This window comes from Paramisgurnus dabryanus, chromosome 1, assembly GCF_030506205.2.
Source record: "Paramisgurnus dabryanus chromosome 1, PD_genome_1.1, whole genome shotgun sequence".
Lineage (NCBI taxonomy): Eukaryota > Metazoa > Chordata > Actinopteri > Cypriniformes > Cobitidae > Paramisgurnus > Paramisgurnus dabryanus.
In genome coordinates, this window is record NC_133337.1 from 27,941,644 (window position 1) to 27,964,413 (window position 22,770).

Consider the following 22,770-nt stretch of genomic DNA (forward strand, 5'->3'; position numbering starts at 1 on the left):
TTGAGGTTCTTCATGATGGTCAATGGGGAACAGTGTGTGGTAATGGTTGGGATCTAACAGATGCTGCGGTGGTGTGTAGAGAGCTGGACTGTGGAGATGCTCTGGGTATTTCTCACTTTGGATCAGGATCAGGACCAATTTGGATGGATGATTTGGACTGTAATGGATCAGAATCCACACTGATAAAGTGTAGATCGAGAGAGTGGGGTGTTAGTGATTGTGCTCATGATAAAGATGTTGGAGTTATTTGCTCAAGTGAGCTTGTCTGCATATATCCTGTAAATACACAATTTTATGCTTATAAATGTTAATTTTATCATAAATTAATTTTTGCTTATGTCTTTTTGTCTCTTGTGTCAGATTTAAGTGTAAGGTTGGTGAATGCTGAGAGTCCTTGTGCTGGCAACGTGGAGGTTCTTCATGGTGGTCTGTGGGTTACATTATGTGGTCGTGTTTGGGATATGAAAGATGCTGCAGTGGTGTGTAGAGAGATGGGCTGTGGAGAGCCTCTGGGTACTGCTCACTTTGGTCAAGGATCAGGACCAATATGGACTGAACGAATGCAATGCAATGGATCAGAGTCCACACTGAAGAACTGTGGATCAAGTGGATCGGCTGTTCAGTATTGTGGTCATGATCATGATGCTGGAGTCATTTGCTCAAGTGAGATCTACTTGGGGTCAAATTATATTTATAAATTTAAGTTAAAATATCTCAGGTATGTTATCATGACTTTTATGTCTCTGTATTAGAATTGAATGTGAGGTTGGTGAATGGTGGCAGTCCTTGTTCTGGTAGAGTTGAGGTTCTTCATGATGGTCAATGGGGAACAGTGTGTGATGATGACTGGGATCTGAGAGATGCTGCAGTGGTGTGTAAAGAGGTGAACTGTGGTGAGGCCGTACAGGTGCTTTATGGGGCTCACTATGGACCAGGATCAGGACCAATCTGGATGGATGAAGTGGACTGTAATGGATCAGAGCCCACACTGGAGAACTGTAGATCAAGTGAATGGGGTGTCAGTGATTGTGCTCATGATAAAGATGTTGGAGTTATCTGCTCAGGTAAGCTTCATAAAGCTATCCTCTTATTACAAACTTGGGGCCAAAAAATGTATGCATTTAAATATTTATGCATATTATAAATATACATTTTATAGTCTTGTGTTTTTGTATCCGTTTATATGAATCAGATTTGATTGTGAGGTTGGTGAATGGTAGCAGTCCTTGTGCTGGTAGAGTTGAAGTTCTTCATGGCCGTCAATGGGGAACAGTGTGTGACTTTAGTTGGGATCTGACAGATGCTGCAGTGGTGTGTAGAGAGCTGGGCTGTGGAGAAGCTGTACAGATGTTTCATGGAGCTCACTTTGGAGAAGGATCAGGACAGATCTGGAAGGATTATATGCGATGTGGTGGATCAGAGTCCACATTAAAGAAGTGTAGATCAAATGAATGGGGTGTTCACTATTGTACTCATATTCGTGATGCTGGAGTCATCTGTTCGGGTGAGCGTTTCTAAATAATTTTGTAATCTGTTGTTGCCTAATATTTAATATTCCAGCAGCCATATCACCCTGTAGCCCAAGACAGCTTGCCCACTGAAGCTAAGCAGGGCTGAGCCTGGTCAGTACTTGGATGGGAGACCACCTGGGAAAAACCAGGTTGCTGCTGGTAGTGGTGTTAGTGAGACCAGCAGGGGGTGCTCACCCTGTGGTCTGTGTGGGTCCTAACACCCCAGTATAGTGACGGGGACACTATAATGTCAAAAAGCACCGTCCTTCGGATGAGACGTTAAACTGAGGTCCTGACTCTCTGTGGTCATTAAAAATCCCAGGATGTCCTTTGAAAAGAGTAGGGGTGTGCCCCTGGCATCCTTGCCCAACTTGCCCATTGGCCTACTAATCATCCCTCATACTAATTGGCTAAATCACTCCATCTCCTCTCCACTAATAAGCTGGTGTGTGGTGGGCGTTCTGGTGCAATATGGCTGCCGTCGCATCATCCAGGTGGATGCTGCACATTGGTGGTGGTTGAGGAGATTCCCCCGTTCATATGTAAAGCGCTTTGAGTGTTGAGAAAAGCGCTATATAAATGTAATGAATTATTATTTTATTATTATTATTAATATCTTTCGAATCACATTCTCATGCAATGTACAAATGGAAATACTTTAAATGGTTAGGATTATGTTTTTTAAAAGTATGCCATATATTTAAGTGACAACAGAGATTTTATATTTGATGTTAAATTTTGTTTTATATTTCCTATATGTCCTATCATTTATTTCAATAGTTACAAAGTTTCCAGACTTGTTAATCATGTTTCATTGTGTGATCTTGTTGTTCATTTTATTAATATAATCAGATGACATCAACAATGGATGGTCAAGACTTGTTGCTGGTTCTCATTTGTGCTCTGGGAGAGTTGAGATGGCTCGTGGGAACACCTGGATGTCAGTGTGTGATGCTGTGTTTGATGATCAGGATGCAGAGGTTGTGTGTAGAGAGCTGAACTGTGGGGTTCCTGTACAGCTGCTGGGTGCAGATACTTTTGGTAAAGGAGAGGGGCAGGTGTGGACACAAGAGATTCAATGTAGAGGAAATGAATCTCAAATAAACTTCTGTCCACAACAATCTTCAAACAAGAACAACTGTTCACATGACAATGATGTGGGAGTAATTTGCTCTGGTTGAGTATAAATATTTTATTCCTCTTTGATCTTTTATATACAAATGATGAAACTGAAAAATGTCTATTTTCATGCATCTAATTTCATTCTCTGTATATTAACTGATATTTCTCTTTTCAGGTTACACAGCACTCAGACTGGTGAACGGCTCTGATATCTGCTCTGGTCGAGTTGAGCGTCAGTATTTCAGTAAATGGGGCTCAGTGTGTGATGAGTGCATGAATATGAGAGCTGCCAATGTCCTCTGTAGAGAGCTGAATTGTGGGATTGCTGTGTCTGTTGTGGGAGTGGACTGGTTTGGAGAGGGATCTGGTGAAATCTGGGCTGATGTGTTTGATTGTCAGGGGAATGAAACAAAACTCTCAGAATGTTCAATCTCTTCATGGAGTCGAGCTGAATCCTCTCATAAACAAGATGTTGGAGTCATTTGTTCTAGTGAGTGAACTTCACTCTGTCATTAACATGAAGTTACTGTAGTGTGATCGTAATCAATCTTAAAATGTCAAATCCTTTCTCCAGATTCCTCTCTGTCTCTTCATGATGGTCGAGTGAGGTTGTCTGGAGAGAGAGAGTGTGAGGGTGAGGTGGAAGTTTACATTCATCAGGTTTGGAGGAGAGTTCTGCTGGACTCCTGGAGTCTCACTGAATCCTCTGTGGTCTGCAGACAGCTGGGCTGTGGCTCTGTGCTGAACTTCACTACCTCCTCTTCATCCAGTGATGAACACAGTTATGAGTGTGTGATGGGCTTCCAGTGCTCTGGGACTGAAGATCATCTGAGGAACTGCAGCTCTCCACAAACTCTCAACTGCAGCGCAACACAACAGCTGGCAATCACCTGCCACAGTAAGAATCACAACATCATTGTATTTTAACTGTAAATCTATTGGTTCATGTGCATTTACTGTTTTTCTTTTTGTATCTCAGGTCAGAGGTCCATCAGGTTGGTGGGTTCTGGTGGAGATTGTGCAGGAAGGCTGGAGGTTTTTCACAAAGGCTCATGGGGTACAGTGTGTGATGACTCCTGGGATATTAAAGATGCTCATGTGGTGTGCAGACAGCTGCAGTGTGGAGTGGCTCTCAGTAATCAGCCAGTACCAGCCTGGTTTGGTCCTGGTTCTGGACCCATATGGCTGGATGATGTGAACTGTGAGGGGAATGAGACGTCACTGTGGAGCTGCTCTTCACGGGTCTGGGGAGATCATGACTGTAACCATAAGGAGGATGTAGGAGTCGTGTGCTCAGGTAAACAGTGCACTGCACCATACTTAATATATAAAGACAATTTATATAAAATATATTTAAATATGTATTTCAGCATCTCTATAGCCTACATATTTCATAAGATATATCTATTATGAAATATTTATTGTTTAATTTAAAGTACTGTGATTGATATAAGTTGTGTTTTCAATCTAGAGTTTAAAGAGCTCAGGTTAACTGAAGGCTGTGAAGGGAATGTGGAGGTTTTCTATAATGGATCCTGGGGTAATGTTTGCAACAATCAGATGAACAGAGACACAGCGAGTCTGATCTGTCAAGAGCTGAACTGTGGAAGATCTGCCAGTGAACCCAGTTATTCAGATGCACTGAGATCTCAGAATTGGCTAAATAAACTAAAATGCAGATCAGATGACTCTACCCTATGGCAGTGTCCATCTTTACCCTGGGGAATAAATTACTGTGGTCACAATGATTCTGTCAAAATCACCTGTTCAGGTAAGAAAGTATTTACCAGATGTAAGATGGTCTTATTTTATTATGAAATGAAGTATACTGATGTTTCTAAAAATAAAACTAGCCAGCAGTGGCTGCCGGTGACTTCTCTTCCAAAGGGGCACGAATTCAAAATGTGTTTGTTACGTCATGTGAACCTATGTGCATCATTTCAAAATATGTGCTTGCAGCACATGCGTTGAAAGGGTTTATGATAAAAGTGACGGTCACCTTTCACAAAATACTTGCAAGACACTAACACTAAACTCTGATTACACATGAGATTAAGTGAGTATCTGGCAAACGTGAACGTCTGTTTTATCATACAGTAAACCACTCTGAAGCGTGTGCAGCAGGCATGTATTTTGACATGACGTGTAATGCATATAGATTAACATTTTTTGACATGACGAGCCACACACATAATGAGCTAAATACATGTTGTGACGAGCTTCGCGCTCTCAAAAAGAAGTCATCGGCCGGCGCTGGTAGCCAGATGAATGTCTAAAATTATTATTACATCAGAGATTGAACTGAATATCATTGTTCTTTTAACATGTTTTAAAATCAGAGAAGGAGACCCATCAGTCACCTCGGAGTCGCCTGTCATGTTCTACCTCACCATCTTCTTACCAGAAACAATGTTCAAGTATGTTTATATGGAAAAAAATATCTATTGAATTGAGTATTATACTTAATTCATAACAAGTTGTTGTAAATGTAGTTTGATGTGTGTGATGTAGATCATCTTCCTCTCAGACTGAGTGGAGGGAAGGGTTTGTGTTCGGGGAGACTGGAGGTTTATCATAACTCTGTGTGGGGTTCAGTCTGTGATGATCTGTGGGACATCAGAGATGCTCAGGTGGTCTGCAGGCAGCTGGGTTGTGGAGCAGCATTGAGTGCTGATGGGAATGAAGCGTTTGGTGCTGGTGAAGGTGTTGTGTGGATGAACAGAGTCGAGTGCAGAGGGACTGAGATTCACCTGTGGGACTGTCCTCATGTCCTGAAAAATCACACTGACTGCTCACACAAAGAACAAGTTAGACTCATCTGTGCAGGTGAGAGGAAAACACCGAGAGATTAATTCATTATCATTTCAGCAGTTTCTTTAATATCTGTGTTTTTTTACTTTACAGACTTGTCAGTTTCTACAACATCAGCTTCTCCTTCAGTTTCTCAGACAAACAGGAGATCAGTGACTCCTCCACAAACTCCTCCTCTCTTCAATCCTCCAGTGGTTGTGATTGTACTGGGAGTTTTGCTCTTACTGCTCTTAGTGCCGCTGCTGATACTGATTCAACACAACAGAGAGATGAGGAGAGGTATCCACATCACATGCAAGTTTAGTTTTGTAAATAAATAAATAAGGTTGCAATTGATATTGGGTTGTTTTTGTGAGAAACGGTTAATCCCACTGAATTTCCCCATTATGTCTAAATGCATCTGCAGTCCGGGGATTTTACCAGCTGGTGCTTTTAAAGTCTATGTCCTTAATTTAGCATTACAGGGGAAAATAAAATGATGTCACTGATCCCACACATTTACAATTTCTGACCTGCATGTTTGCACACAATGCACAGAATAACAAATATACTAATCCCTGCCAATAATCACACTTGTGATGTATCGTGTGGCATGTGCTAAAGTGACGCTCAAACACAGCCCTATTTATTATTCAATGTATCATCAGTCATGTGTTGTGTTTGTGTGTCTACACTCACAGCTCTCTCTAAGAGGAGACACAGGACTCAGACTGAGGCAGTTTATGAAGAGATTGATCACAGACACACAAACACACACAAACACTTCACTCGGAGAGGTGAGTCTTCATTCGTAATGTTATTTAAGTATGTAAGATTATAACTGTTCAGAAATTCATATGTTAGTTGAGGAATGGAGAGACACGAACACACACATCATTGTCATCTTGTTAAAAGTTTTAGACATCAGTAAAACAGAAAAAGGAAACATGAGCAAACTGTAGATTAGAGTCTATCAGACAGCTGATGTTCGTCTATTATTAGTCCTGTTAAACCTCCGGCTTCAAACCACACAATTCCTCCACAGAGCTGCAGGTGCATCTTTACAGTTATTTGTGCATGCGTGCGCGTGTGTACATCAGTGTATATGTGTGCGTGTTGGGGAGGGGGGTTCATGTAATTTTATGTGCATGTGTGTTTGTTTCTTCCTGTCTATACAGGTTGTGTGTGTTGGTGGTTATTTGAGTGAAAAAGGGTTCATACAGTTCATTTAGCGAAGATGCAATGTGTGTTTCCCATTATAATTCAGTAATGGGTTAATTAGTATCCACTGATCGAATCTTCTGTTTCTTATAACACTTGTGCTCTGTGATGTAAATGTAGGTTCAGGTTGTTTGTAATGATCAACATGTTTCTGACTCTTCTGCTTCACTTTAACAGGGAGTCTCATCTCTGAAGAACAGCATTCTGGATATGAAAATGAAGATGAACTTTTCTCAGGTTAAAGAGCTGAAGACCTAATTTACACAATTCATTAATAAATATACAAATTCAGCTGTTAAGTGAAATGTCAGGATTCTCAGAAATCCTACAATTTACACCACAGTTCTCCTAAAGTATCACAGTCCTCTTATTTTTTCCCAATAGAATCTGTAACTGAATATGATAATGATGTCCACACTGGCAGTGGCGTAAAAAGACCGTAACCTTGTGAACCGATCACATGATTTCATTGTTTTTATTGATTTCATTAGACCTCTGTTTTTGGCTTTACATTGTGCAGCAGAACAGAAATTCACACCAGGATACTATAATGATGTCATCACTGTTGGACTGTCGGCAGATCGTCAGACAGGTATAGGTTTTTTAGCAATATATGGTGAAATATGAAGTAATAAATAATATTTTGTGAAATACTGTATTTACGCCTATGTGTTAAGTTAAAATATTATGGTTTATAGTTTTTTTTTAGTGTGATGCCTTGTTTAAAGTTACATTTGTTGATGACACACGTGGTGGGCTGTGTGCAAAATTGCCCCATACCCTTCATTCATTATTCTCTACTAATAAAGTCCACTTGAATGAGTATGTAAGACTTTATAAAATTATTGAGTGAATAAAAACTGTAAACTTAATAATGTTCATGGAGGTGAATTCAGACATATAGCCTTTAATATTTAAAATGGCTTCCTTTTAATCTAATTTAGGCTTATGTGTGTTTAATAAAATGTGTGTTTACTGACTATTCTTTATGTTTATGGTCTTATATTTTATGTGTGTAGCAGACGTCCCAGAAGATTATGATGATGTCATCATTATCAGAAAGAACATTCAAAATGGTGAGTTGAACTTTAATCACTGCAGTTAGGTTTCTATTGCACATCTACGCTGTCTCAAAAACGAACCCCATAAACTCGTTTACCACTCTCTACATTATTAAACTACTGTTCATCCACTTGAACGAGTAAAACAAGTGAGCAATAACGGAGTCCGTTGATATTGCTGCTGGCGCCTTCTTGTGGCGAGACGCGGGAACTCATTCGCTGTGGATGGGTGGCTGACAGCCTTCTCAATTGAGTGGCTCTGAGACCGGTTTAAAGTACAAAATGCTTTTAATGAACGCATTTATGTTTTTTTTTTCATTTTGTTTCAAATTAATCACATAATGCAAACTGCCCATGTTATAAATCACTGGGATATCACAGACTGTTGCCCTATGATGCACATTTACTGCATTTTAATGGAAATCATTTTATAAAAAAATTTCGTTATCTGCTCTTTTCATTGCAGGAGAAAGGTGTTAAGTTTAAAAAAATTTTTTTTTTTATATTTATGCTTAGAAGATAAAATGTATGTTTACTGTTTGTTATGTTTATGGTTTATGTGTAGTGGACGTGTCAGAGAATTATGATGATGTCATCATTATTAGGCAGAACAGTCAAGGTATAAATGGTGAGTTGAACTTTAATCACTGCAGTTATGTTTTTATTGCTAGTGAACAGCAGTTAACCAAAAGAATGATCATGGTTTATCAAGTGTCATTTAGTTTGAGACTTCAGGAGGAATATATGATGATATAAGAATGCCAGTGAATGAAGATGTGATATTTAGTTTATGTTTCTTTATTTATGCTATTAAATTATTTGTTTGATAGCTCTTACTAGATTTAATCACACTTAATTCTGAGTGGTTGTGAATGTTCTGTGTGATTTTAATTAATTGCCTCAATTTTAAATCTTGATGCAATTACATCTGTAATACGGAGCCCCTGAGGGGACATGGAGCAAAAATTAAATAAAGTTTAGTTTCACGTGTGTGCGAGAAAGTTTCATGTGAGCACATGAAACTAAACGGAAAAAAAAAATCTGCACATGAAGGTTTCGCGTGAGCACATGAAAGTTTCATGTAAGCACATGAAACTAAACTTTTTTTACTCCAATGTCACCTTAGGGGCCCGGTAGTAATGATTATAAATTTGTGTTTGTTTTTAACAGACTACGAGGATGTGGAGGAGGAGTCAAATTGATCTAACAACAGCCCCACTGCCTATAAAATCATAAGTGTCTGAATTCTATAAGGAGCTTATGGGACCTTTATTTTTGCTATTAAATCTTCATTACCTTTGACTTCAGATGATCTATTACCAGAATTATATGCAAAGAAAATTATAATATATTTGAATCCTTACTATATTAGCTTATCATTTATTAATTACTTCAGGGGGGTATTCTAGAAAGCTGGTTATGTGACCTACCCGGGTAAGTTTAGGATTATGTAAGTGGATAACCTCTCATTTTGGTTTATGTAAGTAACCATAGCAACTGACTCTCTGAGTATAACCTGCTCCGAAGCTTGGACGCATATATTTTGCATAATATTATAATGTTAAAGCATTTATTTTATTACATTTACAGTCACAAATATTTATTGCTGTCTATTTCTGTCTTAGAAAATGTATGTTTTCTTTTTAAAAATAAAATACTTCTTTAATTAAATGGATTGATATTTGTGATTGGACTATAAATACTATACATTTAATGATGTACATTATTAACATATTTAAATATCAGTGAAATTATGAAACACAACTCAATCAGTTAATTAATATTAACAATAAAGTTAATTTCCATATTAAATCTTTCAATTCATAAATAAACTCACCACTCTTACTAGATAATATAAGATGAATCTAATTTTTTTAATAAATGTGCAAATACATTGTCATTACTGAGCGAGAGATCTTAAAGGGGTCATATTATGAGATTTTTTTTAAGATGTAAAATAAGTCTTTGATGTCCCAAGAGTGCATATGTGATGTTTTATCTGAAAATACCCCACAGATAATGAATTATAACATGTTAAAGTTGCCACTTTGTAGGCCTGAGCAAAAATGTGCCGTTTTTGGGTGTGTCCTTTAAAATGCAAATGAGCTGATGAAATGCAAACACTGGTCACAATGATGGTGGTTTGTTGAAATTGAAACTCCTTTGCTGTCAATTATTTTTTCTCTCCACGGCACTGCCATTTAGTTTCTCTCTGCACTAAATGACAGTGTCGTGGTTGGATAGTGCAGATTAAGGGGGCTGTATTATTGTAAATGGCCTTGGTATCTATGTCACAAAACAGGCAAATTCTGAACAACCTAATTTTTCACATACTTCCACAGAATGGCAGGTACCCCAGAGTGCAGCTGGGCCATGCCCCATCGTCCAGGCTGAACCCTGAGGTTACGTGAATACAGTAACCTTACCAAAACAAAGTTACTTGGTTGTTCTTTCACATTCTCCAGGTTGATAGAAGCACTAGGGGACCCAATTATAGACTTAAACATGAAAAAAGTATGATTTTCACACTATGACCCCTTTAACATATGTTACTTAAGTGACAATGTAGTAAATGAGTATAACAGATAGAAACACATGATGCCAGTCCTGTGCTGAATCATAATTGATTATTTACTGAGGGACAGAAGTTACTCTGTCTCTCGGTCCTTGATAGTCTAGTCATGTGCATTTAACCTGACCTACAAAACGACACAGATGAAGCACAGACTTCATTAGGTGACACCCACTGAAACAGAGACATGGCAGGGTGGTCAGAGATTTCATATTATCAATCAGGTACATAATGAAATTAAATTAATAAATAAATATACAGTACTGTGCAAAAGTCTTAGGGCACCATGCTACCATTAGATTTGTTGTTTTTGCAATTGTATAGTGTTCATATATTATTATTTCTCAGTCTCTTTATTAGAATACAATCAGAAAATAGAGGAAATGTGTATCAAGTATTAAAAACAGTATAAAAGTATAAGCTGATGTGTCAAGAATTTAGGGTAAACTCCCCTTTCATTTGAGCAATAGCAGGTAACTGCAGGATCTCTTAAACCTAAATGAAATTAAATCCTAATTCTAATCAAATGACTTCGGGACTTCAGTCTTCTCAAAAAAGCTCAAGATGTGTTTCATGCCAAGAGAGGTCACACTAAATACTGACTGATGCCTGAAGAAAACATTTAGTCCTGAAAATTGTTTTGTTTTTCATTTTGTGTATTTTCTTTTTGTATCATATTTAACAGTTGACGCATGTTATATAAATACTGGACTTGATTAAATAGGATCAAATGGGTTTTCTCTGTAAGGTTTATCTGCACCTTTCAGATTGTGTTGTGATTTTTGCTTCATGACAGGAATGAGTTTGGTCAGCAGAGATTATTAAAGTCCTACTGTGGAGAAAATCTAGTTTTTGTTGTTGCATGTCTATGTTGTGTTTTTAATATGCTTTAAAGCAACATTAAAGAGTTTTTTTTACCTTAAAATAACGTTTCCATAAAAGTTTCAGTGGTTCATCCTCTCGAAACAGGGTGAACGGCACTTTCACATTCGCTTTGCAGCCCTCTATCGACCAAAACCGCACTAAAGATGTTTTCAACCGTCGGGTCGCAGTCCTGTAGTTCGAGTGAAAACTACAAAAACTTGCTTTACGGCAGACCTACAATCCAATCAGAGCCAGCTTTGCTGCAGAGGCTAAATTATTTACGACAGTGGTAATGGACAATTCCACTTCCAACCTGTAGGGGGAGCAAAGAGCAAAAACTCTTTAGTGTTGCTTTAAGACAAAATCATATGCAAATTAACCATTCAACACCCAATGCTGAGTATTTTAGTCATAATATTTGAGTTTTCCAAACACATCTCATTCCCACTAGGTAACCAATCACATCATCACATTTGAACTAACACGTCCTGAACTCAAGTAGTGCGTGAGTCTTACCTGCTAACATCAGGGATAGAAACTGTTAGTGCTGCAAACACACAGTTGACATTTATGTGTCTGAAACTACCAAAATAAAGATCTATTTATGTGTACAAAATGTGGGGGTGGGGACTAATTTGCATATTCATAGATCTGTGTACTAAATGAGGGAATTACATTCAAAATTACTTTCAAAATTACATTTTAAAGCATGTAGAAATTACTGTCACAGGAAAAACTTTTACTATTATGATGCTCAAAGATCAAATTATCGGCTACTGGGAGACTTTAACACAAAACAATTTTCAAACCATCAGAAACATATAATGGATGGCCATACACACATTATATCCTCATATATTTGCATTTAGTTTTACAGAACTATGCAACAATTACCTAAATTTTGCTCTCAAAAGAACAACAACATCAAGAGCCGATTAGACGCACATGGTGACAATGACTTAAGACATAAATAATCGAAACTGAACACCGTCTTAGGCTTTGTCCACACGAAGCCGATGCATTTGTCACCGGGTGACTATGGTAGGGCGGAACCAAAAGTGGCGGAGAAAGGTTCCGCTTGAAGATGGTTTCCGCCCGGAACCGATTTTTTATCATTTGTACTTCCTGGTTTCCCTGACAACACAATCGGGGCTTATTAGAAACAGGTGCGCAGGATTAATGTGGCGATCCACGATTGGAAGAGGAAATGAGGACGGGCAACATAAATAGAGCTGTAGCAACACACAAGAGACAGAGTTGTTTTCAGGCACGAGCTCCTTTATGCCTAGGGCAGTCCAAACCCCACGCTCCGTCCCTGGAGGAGCCGGAGGGCGCCGTTGATCCGCGAAGCGCTTATAGCGAAAAGGAAAGAGTGCGGCAGCCAGGAGAGGCGAAAAGGACGGAGCTGGGGGAGAGTTAAAGGAGCACTACACCGGGAGGGTGCTTTTCTGTTGTGCCGGTGTTGGCGTGTTGATTGCTGTGTTTTGGCTGCGCTATAGGCGGGGGTGCGACGAAACCATTCCCTTTGGGAAAAAGAAGTGGAAGAAGGTAAATGCTTACCGCGAGGAGGAATTTATGTTGAGGATAACTGGGTGAAGAAGGACAAACAGTACGGGCTTGTACGTGAGTAGTGTTGGAATACTTTGTAAACATTGAGAAGGAGGGACTGTTTGGCGTATGTTTTGAGTGTCAGTCTATAGTTCCGGCCCCACCGGAGAAAGAAGTGTGGGTGAGCTGATGGACGCTTAGTGAAGATAAACCAGGAATCCATACTGTAGGTAACCATTTATCACCTCTCCCTTGCGCTGGAAGCCACGCTCGACGAGCCGCACGTGAAACCTGGGACTAAGCTGCCTATATCCCTACCTCACGAGAGACTGTTTATCCCAGAGATCCCGTGTGGGAGTAACAACACGTTGTGCTGACCAATGCAAGTGAGGGGAACTAATTACCAGTGACGCCAGTGTGCCCCGTGGAGCCATCGCTGATCCTGAGTGAGGGCGGTGGTGAATTACGTTGGACGTCTGCGTGAGTAATCCTACGAGTATTCACTGTTTGGGCCCAAGGCCCTTGTTGTGGGCAGCCTTCCACATCATCCATCGGTGTGCGGAGCCTCTCCAGCGAGTTCGCCCCTGCTCAGCATCCCTGGAACCAGTACAGGAAGAGTGAGAGCTAGGGAGGCGTTCGGCCCCGCATGCCCTGTCTGCTATGGCCCTGTAAGTCCACCGCCCCCGGGAGAAGTGTTGGGTGAGCAAATCTGTGAGGAAACACGAAAAGCCCCAGTCTGTGAGTCACGTCTGTCCATGAATGCTAACTACCTCTGCTTTCAGCAACTCTGTGAGGAAACACGAAAAGCCCCAGTCTGTGAGTCATGTCTGTCCATGAATGCTAACTTACCTCTGCTTTTAGCAAATTTGTGAGGAAACACGAAAAGCCCTAGTCTGTGAGTCACGTCTGTCCATGAATGAAAACTTACCTCTGCTTTCAGCAAACCTGCAAGGAAACACGAGAACCCCCAGACAGGAGTCCTACCCCCTGCGTCTTGTGGAATCCAGTTCTGAAACCAGAAGGAAGAGAGTCATTTTAAATTGCCCTTTCCCCTTCCCCCTTACTTTTAAATATTTCATAAAGTTGTATTTTAAATTCTAGTATACTTGTCTGTCTGGTCATTGGGGTGGTCTTGGGAACCTCCTTGAGGTGGAAACTAGGAAGGGGCGTGACCCTTTTAGCTATCTCGGGTCCGCCCCGACCTGTGACACATTCCCTATCCGATCATTTTTTTTCCTCGTTCTAAAAAAATTATCCGTAAACACGGCGTCGTCTCAAGACATATCTGCGCACACACAAAACCACTGAAACCGACTGAAAGCGGTGTAGTATATATGCCAGACCAGAATGGGGCGCTGTAATTCTGCCACAGATATACACTATCCACGGAGAAGAAGACTTTGAGCATGCGCATAACCTTGCGCGCTGTATACGAACCAAGAAGAAGAAGAAGTGATGGCAAACGCAACAACTTCAAGAGCAAAAGCAGAGTCTTTCTTCTGGTTGTCTTCCGTGGTGGATCTAAGAGCATGTGGCGTATGGTGTTGTCCATTATCGCTTGTTGCTCACCACAATTGCATAGAAGCAATAGATTTTGCTGTAATAAAGCTAGTAGGCTTAGTAGCTTCTGTAGCATGAACACAATCATGTAGTCCGCCATTATTGTTGTTGCTGTTACTTGTGATGCTGCCGACACGTAATGTGATGACGTTTTCGCTTCACAAAATATACGGATTGGCTGTACACGCGAAACCGCAAGGGTGTCGATTTCAGATTTATCCACTTTAGGACCCGGTTTAAAAAAATAGCGGTTCCAGTCTCCCAAAACGCCGGATCCGTGTGGACGAAATGCCAAAACGATAAAAAATTTATACGTATACAGTGATTCGCGTCTCCGTGTGGACAGCCCCTTAAATTACCAAAAATAAATCAACAGCCACAGACTTTGCTTATTTCCACACATAACTCTGTTTCAGTCATGACCGCATGGTGGCAGTATAGAGGATAAATCAGTCGCTCACTGTGATGAATGCTGCTTATAAATGCTAGCAGGTCTAGTTATTATCAGCATTAGTATATGATGGACGGCCATATGCGATGTAATTCTGTAACAAAACCTTTAGTGTTTGCATTTTTAAGAGAACCGTGCAACATTACCTCAGTTTTGCAGTTTCATGGTAAAAACGTACAAGTACAAATGAGAATGACTTCAGACAATCTATCTAATTACTTAAGTCTTAAATTGATAAACTATGTGAACAGCAACATAATTAAATTCACAAACACGTGAAATATATTTTATTCTGTTTAAGTAAATAGCGTGTGTGTAAAAGCGCGCGTCATGTTTGGAGCGTGTTCATGTGTGAAATCAAAGGTGTGTTGTGTGCTGTTGTTTCAGTCATGACCGCATGATGTCAGTATAGAGGATAAATCAAGTATGTGCATTCACGGCGCATTCACACGGGGCGTAAGCGTTGATGCTTCCCATTCACTTTTAATGGGTGACGTCAAGCGTTGGCTAACTGAATTGTGGATCCGTCGGCGCTGCGTCACTGCTGTTGCTCACGGCAGAAGTTGAAAATTTCTCAACTTTTCAAGTGGCAACGCGAGCGTCGGCCAATCAGATTGCCTTAAGCAAAAAACCTAGGCAGAGCCAGCCAATTACGTTTATGGAAGACCGGAGCATGTACGCGGCGGGTCATGTACAGCGTGAGCGTCGAGGAGAGTTGAAATCAGCTCAACTTTATGGTTATGAGATATGACGCGGTTCGGCGGCAACCAATCGGAAGGCTGAAACCTCCGCCTAAGAAGAGTTCAGAGAATGCATTCGAGCGTCAGAGCGTCCCCTACACCTTTTCTTTAGCGTCGTTGGCAGGGCAACCAGAGCTTTTATTGACGCTCTCGCTGGTGGCGGTGTGAATGCACACTTAAAGGAGTAGTCCACTCTATAGATGGGGCCCATTGACTTACCATAGTATTTTTTTTCCTACTATAAAAAGTCAATGGACCCCATCTTTAAAGTGGACTACTCCTTTAACACATTTAGTTTGAGTCACAAGCTAACAGTCTGTCTGCTCTGAAAATGTTGATATTATTACATATTCCTTATTAACCTGATGAGTTTATGAATTGTAAGAGGACCCACGAGCATGAAATATCAGAGTTTGATGAGAGTTTTACCAAATACTGCTGAGTCAAACAGGTAAGATTTTAAAATAATAATGAAGTAGAGGTATGTCAGTGGGTAAGATGTGTCACCTTGCACCATTATTTTAGTAAACTGAGATTTTATCTAAATTTAAGAATTTGAGTTCAAACACAAGATCTGATGAATGTTATTAGTGCTGTAGTATTGGGTTCAGTGAGAATAATTTCACTTCAACTTTAAAGTTCAGGTATATCCAACTTCTTATGATTCAAAACATGAAGCACAGTGAAGATTCTTTATATAGTCACATGACAACATACTAATGATTTGATCGACAGTTCTTCCACCTAGTGGATAAATGAAGAATTACAATATTGAATGGGCAGAAATGCTGTTGCAATGTTTTTTACTGTACTGTAGATTTATTTTTGTTTTTATTAAAACTTTTGTGCTTATTTTTACATTTAGCAACAATTTTTTATACTGATGATAATTTATAGATAAATTATTTCGTTATCATTAATTTGTTAATTTTAAATGTATGTACTGACTTACCACAGAAGATTTACTTATGAATGTTTAATTAATTTCATGAAAGCATATCTGTTTGTATATGTGTTTGCTTATATATTAAAGTGTACGAGTGTGTTTGAAGTGATCATATAGTTTCCTGTATACAACAGGATTTGATGCTGAATAGATACTGAAGTGTTTCATTTATTTGATGTAAATTTATCTTCACTCTTGCAGGTGTTTGTCTCCTCTGAACATGGAGGGAGGAGCGTCGTTCATCAGCGCTGACGTTCTGCTGATATATATGGAGAAAATCAAAAATATCTCTTCTGATTTGTCACTCAAGTTGTTTGATGATTTCCTTTCTTATTTCTAATAAGGTAACAGAGAGCGTGATTGGTCTCTCTCTCTCTCTCTCTCTCTCTCTCTCTCTCTCTCTCTCTGTCTCTCTCTCTCTCTCTCTCTCTCTCTCTCTCTCTCTCTCTCTCTCTCTCTCTCTCTCTGTCTCTCTCTCTCTCTCTCTCTCTCTCTCTTTACATTGACTTCTCATTATTCTCTATCAGTCTGTGTGTACAGTAGAGGATTATGGAGATCTGTCTCACACTCATTTTACTCTCCTCTGTAGTAATGACCATTACTGCCGGTAAGAACACACTTGGGTCTGAAACTAATTTATTATGACATTTAAATAATTCATGCTTATTATTATTTATAAAGTGCTGTTTTCTGAATCTGCTTCATATGTATCAGATTTGAATGTGAGGTTGGTGAATGGTGGCAGTCGTTGTGCTGGTAGAGTTGAGGTTCTTCATGATGGTCAGTGGGGAACATTGTGTGGTGATTATGGTTGGGATCTGACAGATGCTGCAGTGGTGTGTAGAGAGATGAACTGTGGAGAGGCTGTAGAGGCTCTGGGTGCTGCTCACTTTGGAGAAGGATCAGGACGGGTCTGGATGGATGGTGTGGACTGTAATGGGTCAGAGTCATCACTGAAGAACTGTAGATCAAGTGGATGGGGTGTTCATAACTGTCTGCATGATGAAGATGCAGGAGTCATCTGCTCAGGTGAGCTTATCTAAGTATTGTCGTGTTTTTATAACACTAAAATGTCCTTTAATCAGACTGTCACATATAGTACAATGCTAATAATTTAAATGGGTATTATTACCGTTTTAGTTGAGAATATAGATTTCGGTAGTTTTGTGATAAAAAATGATAGACCTTACCAGATCTTTTAGATAATCTGAAAAATATAATGTATTATTATTATTATACTATAATGATTTAGGAAACATTTAGGTATCTAGAATTTGTTATTTATGTTTCTGCATGATTTACCATTGTTCATTTGATTTCACAGATCACAAAGCTCCTAGAGTTGTTAATGGACCTCATCAGTGCTCTGGAAGAGTTGAGATGTATTTTGAAGGAAGATGGGGCACAGTGTGTAATGCTGTGTTTGATGATCAGGATGCCGAGGTTGTGTGTAGAGAGCTGAACTGTGGGGTTCCTGTACAGCTGCTGGGTGCAGATACTTTTGGTAAAGGAGAGGGGCAGGTGTGGACACAAGAGATTCAATGTAGAGGAAATGAATCTCAAATATACTTCTGTCTACAACAATCTTCAAACAAGAACAACTGTTCACACGACAGTGATGTGGGATTGATTTGCTCTGGTTGAGTTTTAAATATTTGATTTTCTTTTCAGATGTATTAAATCAAATGAACAAATCAATTTAAATTGGCTCTACTACCCTATGGTAGCTTTCTAGTTTCATGCTTTTTATACAAACTGATATTTCTCTTTCCAGGTTACTTTGAGCTCAAACTGGTGAATGGCTCTGATATCTGCTCTGGTCGAGTTGAGCGTCAGTATTTCAGTAAATGGGGCTCAGTGTGTGATGAGTGCATGAATATGAGAGCTGCCAATGTTCTCTGTAGAGAGCTGAATTGTGGGATTGCTGTGTCTGTTGTGGGAGTGGACTGGTTTGGAGAGGGATCTGGTGAAATCTGGGCTGATGTGTTTGATTGTCAGGGGAATGAAACAAAACTCTCAGAATGTTCAATCTCTTCATGGAGTCGAGCTGAATCCTCTCATAAACAAGATGTTGGAGTCATTTGTTCTAGTGAGTGAACTTCACTCTGTCATTACAGTTTTTTTCGATTGCTAAACGCCAGTGGGCACAACTGGAGTCACATGTGCAAAACTCTAACTACAGTCTGCACAGCAGCAGTTCATGTGGACCAAACTCTAGTTCGTTTTTCATTGCTTGAACACAGTTTTCAAAACTTTACACACTTATTCCATGACTTTAATCACAACCTGCACAACACTGTGGATTTACAGCACTTTGTTCAAATGCTAACACACTGCTGTCAAAACTGTGAATCACACATTCAAAACACAATTGATTTCAGCATTGTGCCTTTCAAACACTGCTGATTGCAATTTCATATAAATATAAATTCCAATTTCATATATATATTTCATTTATATATAATATTACCTTTCATGTACTTTAAGTTTCTACCTTTTTTCTCATTACTGTAATTCCGTAAATTACTACAGACAACTGAAGCAAACTGCTAATTTTCATTTACCCTAAAAAATTATGATGTTCTAAAAAAAATAATGTGATAAATCAATAAATAAATCATTCTTTAAAGAAAACATTACTTGGTGTGACATCACTGAAATTGTTAAAACTGTAAAGATATAAAGTTAGTATTTTGTGTATTGGTGTTTGATGTTAGTGTTTTTCCTCTCAGTGTGTTGTGAGTGACAGTGTGAGTTATCTCAGTGAGGGTTGTGTTTAGTGTTTGGCTGCACGGAGCTGTTTTGAGCCATATGTTAAGAGTTGTGCTCAGGTGACTTTTGGTAGTGCAGACTGTAGTTAGAGTTTTGCACATGTAGCTCCAGTTGTGCTCACTGTCGTTTAGCAATCGAAAAAAACTGTAACATGAAGTTACTGTAGTGTGATCGTAATCAATCTGAAAATGTCAAATCCTTTCTCCAGATTCCTCTCTGTCTCTTCATGATGGTCGAGTGAGGTTGTCTGGAGAGAGAGAGTGTGAGGGTGAGGTGGAAGTTTACATTCATCAGGTTTGGAGGAGAGTTCTGCTGGACTCCTGGAGTCTCACTGAATCCTCTGTGGTCTGCAGACAGCTGGGCTGTGGCTCTGTGCTGAACTTCACTAACTCCTCTTCATCCAGTGATGAACACAGTTATGAGTGTGTGATGGGCTTCCAGTGCTCTGGGACTGAAGATCATCTGAGGAACTGCAGCTCTCCACAAACTCTCAACTGCAGCGCAACACAACAGCTGGCAATCACCTGCCAAAGTCAGAATTACAATATCCTAATGTATTTGTAAATGTATTGGTTCATGAGCACTAACCATTCCTCTTTCTGTATCTGATCTCAGGTCAAAGGTCCATCAGGTTGGTGGGTTCTGGTGGAGATTGTGCAGGAAGGCTGGAGGTTTTTCACAAAGGCTCATGGGGTACAGTGTGTGATGACTCCTGGGATATTAAAGATGCTCATGTGGTGTGCAGACAGCTGCAGTGTGGAGTGTCTCTCAGTAATCAGCCAGTACCAGCCTGGTTTGGTCCTGGTTCTGGACCCATATGGCTGGATGATGTGAACTGTGAGGGGAATGAGGCGTCACTGTGGAGCTGCTCTTCACGGGTCTGGGGAGATCATGACTGTAAACACAAGGAGGATGTAGGAGTCGTCTGCTCAGGTAAACAGAAAGCTGCAGTTGGTAATTGTGGTATTTAGATGTTAAATTTAAAGTACCAGACTGTGATTGATGAAGTTGTGTTTTCAATCTAGAGTTTAAAGAGCTCAGGTTAACTGAAGGCTGTGAAGGGAATGTGGAGGTTTTCTACAATGGATCCTGGGGTAATGTTTGCTGGAATCAGATGGAAAGTGACACAGCGAGTCTGATCTGTCAAGAGCTGAACTGTGGAAGATCTGTCAGTCTGTCTGATTCAACATCAAGAGTGCCATCAGCTCATAACTGGTTGGATAATGTTGAATGTCGACCACATGACTCAAATCTGTGGCAATGCCCGACTTCAGCCTGGGGAAAGAATTACTGTAGTCAAAATGAGGTCGCTCGTATCATCTGCTGTGGTAAGATGAGATTTTAATAAAGATGAATTTGTGATCATGTTTCTTTGTTATTTCCCTGTGTGACATGTTTAAAAATGTAAATCTAAATTGTCTGTGACTAAAATGAAATAAAACTGATAGATTTTGTGATAATAATTTTGTCATGCTATTATTTTAGAAGAAAAGGTTTGTGACGTTCCTCTGAGTCATCTGTCATGTTCTACCTCAGCATCTCCTCATCAGAAACAATGTTCAAGTACGTTTATACTGTATGACAACAAACATTTATTTCTTTGCATAAAATAACAATCTCTTGTATTTTCACACTTATATCACAGTTTGTGTTTCAGTGTGTTGTTGTAAATGTTGTTTGATGTGTGTGATGTAGATCATCTTCCTCTCAGACTGAGTGGAGGGAAGGGTTTGTGTTCGGGGAGACTGGAGGTTTATCATAACTCTGTGTGGGGTTCAGTCTGTGATGATCTGTGGGACATCAGAGATGCTCAGGTGGTCTGCAGGCAGCTGGGTTGTGGAGCAGCATTGAGTGCTGATGGGAATGAAGCGTTTGGTGCTGGTGAAGGTGTTGTGTGGATGAACAGAGTCGAGTGCAGAGGGACTGAGATTCACCTGTGGGACTGTCCTCATGTCCTGAAAAATCACACTGACTGCTCACACAAAGAACAAGTTAGACTCACCTGTGCAGGTGAGAGGAAAACACTGAGAGATTAATTCATTATCATTTCAGCAGTTTCTTTATTATCTGTGTTTATTTTACAGACTGGTCAGTGTCTACAACTCCTGCCACAACAACAACATCAGCTTCTCCTTCAGTTTCTCAGACAAACAGGAGATCAGTGACTCCTCCACAAACTCCTCCTCTCTTCAATCCTCCAGTGGTTGTGATTGTACTGGGAGTTTTGCTCTTACTGCTCTTAGTGCCGCTGCTGATACTGATTCAACACAACAGAGAGATGAGGAGAGGTACAGAGATCCACACATCACATACAAGTACACATCTGACATATTGAACTACATCAACATCAATCTTACTACAGTCTTGTTCAGTGTATCATCAGTCATGTGTTGTGTTTGTGTGTCTACACTCACAGCTCTCTCTAAGAGGAGACACAGGACTCAGACTGAGGCAGTTTATGAAGAGATTGATCACAGACACACAAACACACACAAACACTTCACTCAGAGAGGTGAGACTTCTGTCTTATTCAATCAAATCAGATGTAGAAATATTAAAGTCAGTCTGATGTTTGTGAGTTGAGCTGATGTTCGTCTATTATTAGTCCTGTTAAACCTCCGGCTTCAAACCACACAATTCCTCCACAGAGCTGCAGGTGTGTGTGTGTGTGTGTGTGTGTGTGTGTGTGTGTGTGTGTGTGTGTGTGTGTGTGTGTGTGTGTGTGTGTGTGTGTGTGTGTGTGATTATTTTTGGAGGTTAATGGGGAGGGGGGTTCATATGCTTGTAAGTTTATATGCAGGTGTGTGTGCGCTTCTTCCTGTCTGTTTGTCTTGAATCCGGTGAGAGATGAGTTCATGTCAGGATACAGGTGTGTGTTTGCCAGATGAAAATAGTGTAACTTATATTTTTGTTTCTAAATAATGTTTTAATAAAAATAAACTACTTTTATTTGAGAGTTAAGTGGTAGGAAACATCATTAGCTCAATACAAGAACAATGGCAGTCTATGCATTAAAAATCAGGACAGAACTCAATAAGATGTTTTTATTTATTTAAATACAGTTACAATAAAATATTTGATTTTCTGTTTAACATTATATTTTTATTTTTATTGTTGTAGAGGACATACTAGATGATTATGATGATGTCATCATTATTGGACAGAGTTCTCGAGCTGTAACAGGTGAGCTTTTATAATCACATTTTTTAGAAATGAGTACAAGTAATTAAATAGTCTCTTAATGAAAGAGGGATCTGTTAAATAAGATTTTTTGTGTGTATTAGAGGACGTTCATGAGGAGTATGATGATGTGAAAAATATCAGTGCAGATGTGAGAAGGTTGTTGTAACTTTCTTTATTTTGGTCATTCTGGTCTTTATTCTTGTTAAAATGCATTATATTATCTGTTCATTAAATCATATATATATATATATATATATATATATATATATATATATATTTGCATATATTTATGCAACATAGTTAACTACAAATTAACAAAACACTTACTCTTACAAACTGATACAGTACAATAAAAACGAATCAAGAAATAAGCTACATTATGAAAAACAAACAAAGACAAGCATCTATAAATGTATTTTTCATAACATC

The 22,770-nt window shown here is 39.4% G+C and overlaps 1 protein-coding gene and 1 long non-coding RNA gene across 2 annotated transcripts; both read left to right on the forward strand.

Moving 5' to 3' along the window:
• Positions 1-395: 395 nt before the first annotated feature.
• On the forward strand, positions 396-22,507 carry LOC135774809 (scavenger receptor cysteine-rich type 1 protein M130-like). The gene is made up of 20 exons (XM_073812641.1): positions 396-663; positions 753-1,064; positions 1,193-1,504; positions 2,364-2,687; positions 2,809-3,123; positions 3,208-3,531; positions 3,613-3,992; positions 5,035-5,050; positions 5,145-5,453; positions 17,101-17,415; positions 17,711-18,025; positions 18,161-18,475; positions 19,367-19,712; positions 19,781-20,091; positions 20,184-20,486; positions 20,854-21,168; positions 21,243-21,473; positions 21,575-21,670; positions 22,279-22,341; positions 22,443-22,507. Exons 1-20 carry the CDS (start codon positions 462-464, stop codon positions 22,505-22,507), a joined length of 5,169 nt encoding a protein of 1,722 aa, XP_073668742.1. The 5' UTR covers positions 396-461.
• Positions 6,825-9,376, forward strand: LOC141282043 (uncharacterized). The gene is made up of 5 exons (XR_012336567.1): positions 6,825-6,881; positions 7,165-7,236; positions 7,664-7,720; positions 8,271-8,333; positions 8,876-9,376. It is a non-coding gene; the product is annotated as an uncharacterized lncRNA (long non-coding RNA).
• Positions 22,508-22,770: the final 263 nt, after the last annotated feature.

Bases quoted from the DNA above. Each gene is read 5' to 3' on its own strand.
- LOC135774809 (XM_073812641.1), top strand. From the start codon at position 462: ATGAAAGATGCTGCAGTGGTGTGTAGAGAGATGGGCTGTGGAGAGCCT. The intron at 18,026-18,160 runs GTTGAGTTTTAA...TTCTCTTTCCAG, and splicing joins TGTGGGATTGATTTGCTCTG to GTTACTTTGAGCTCAAACTG. The intron at 18,476-19,366 runs GTGAGTGAACTT...TCCTTTCTCCAG, and splicing joins TGTTGGAGTCATTTGTTCTA to ATTCCTCTCTGTCTCTTCAT.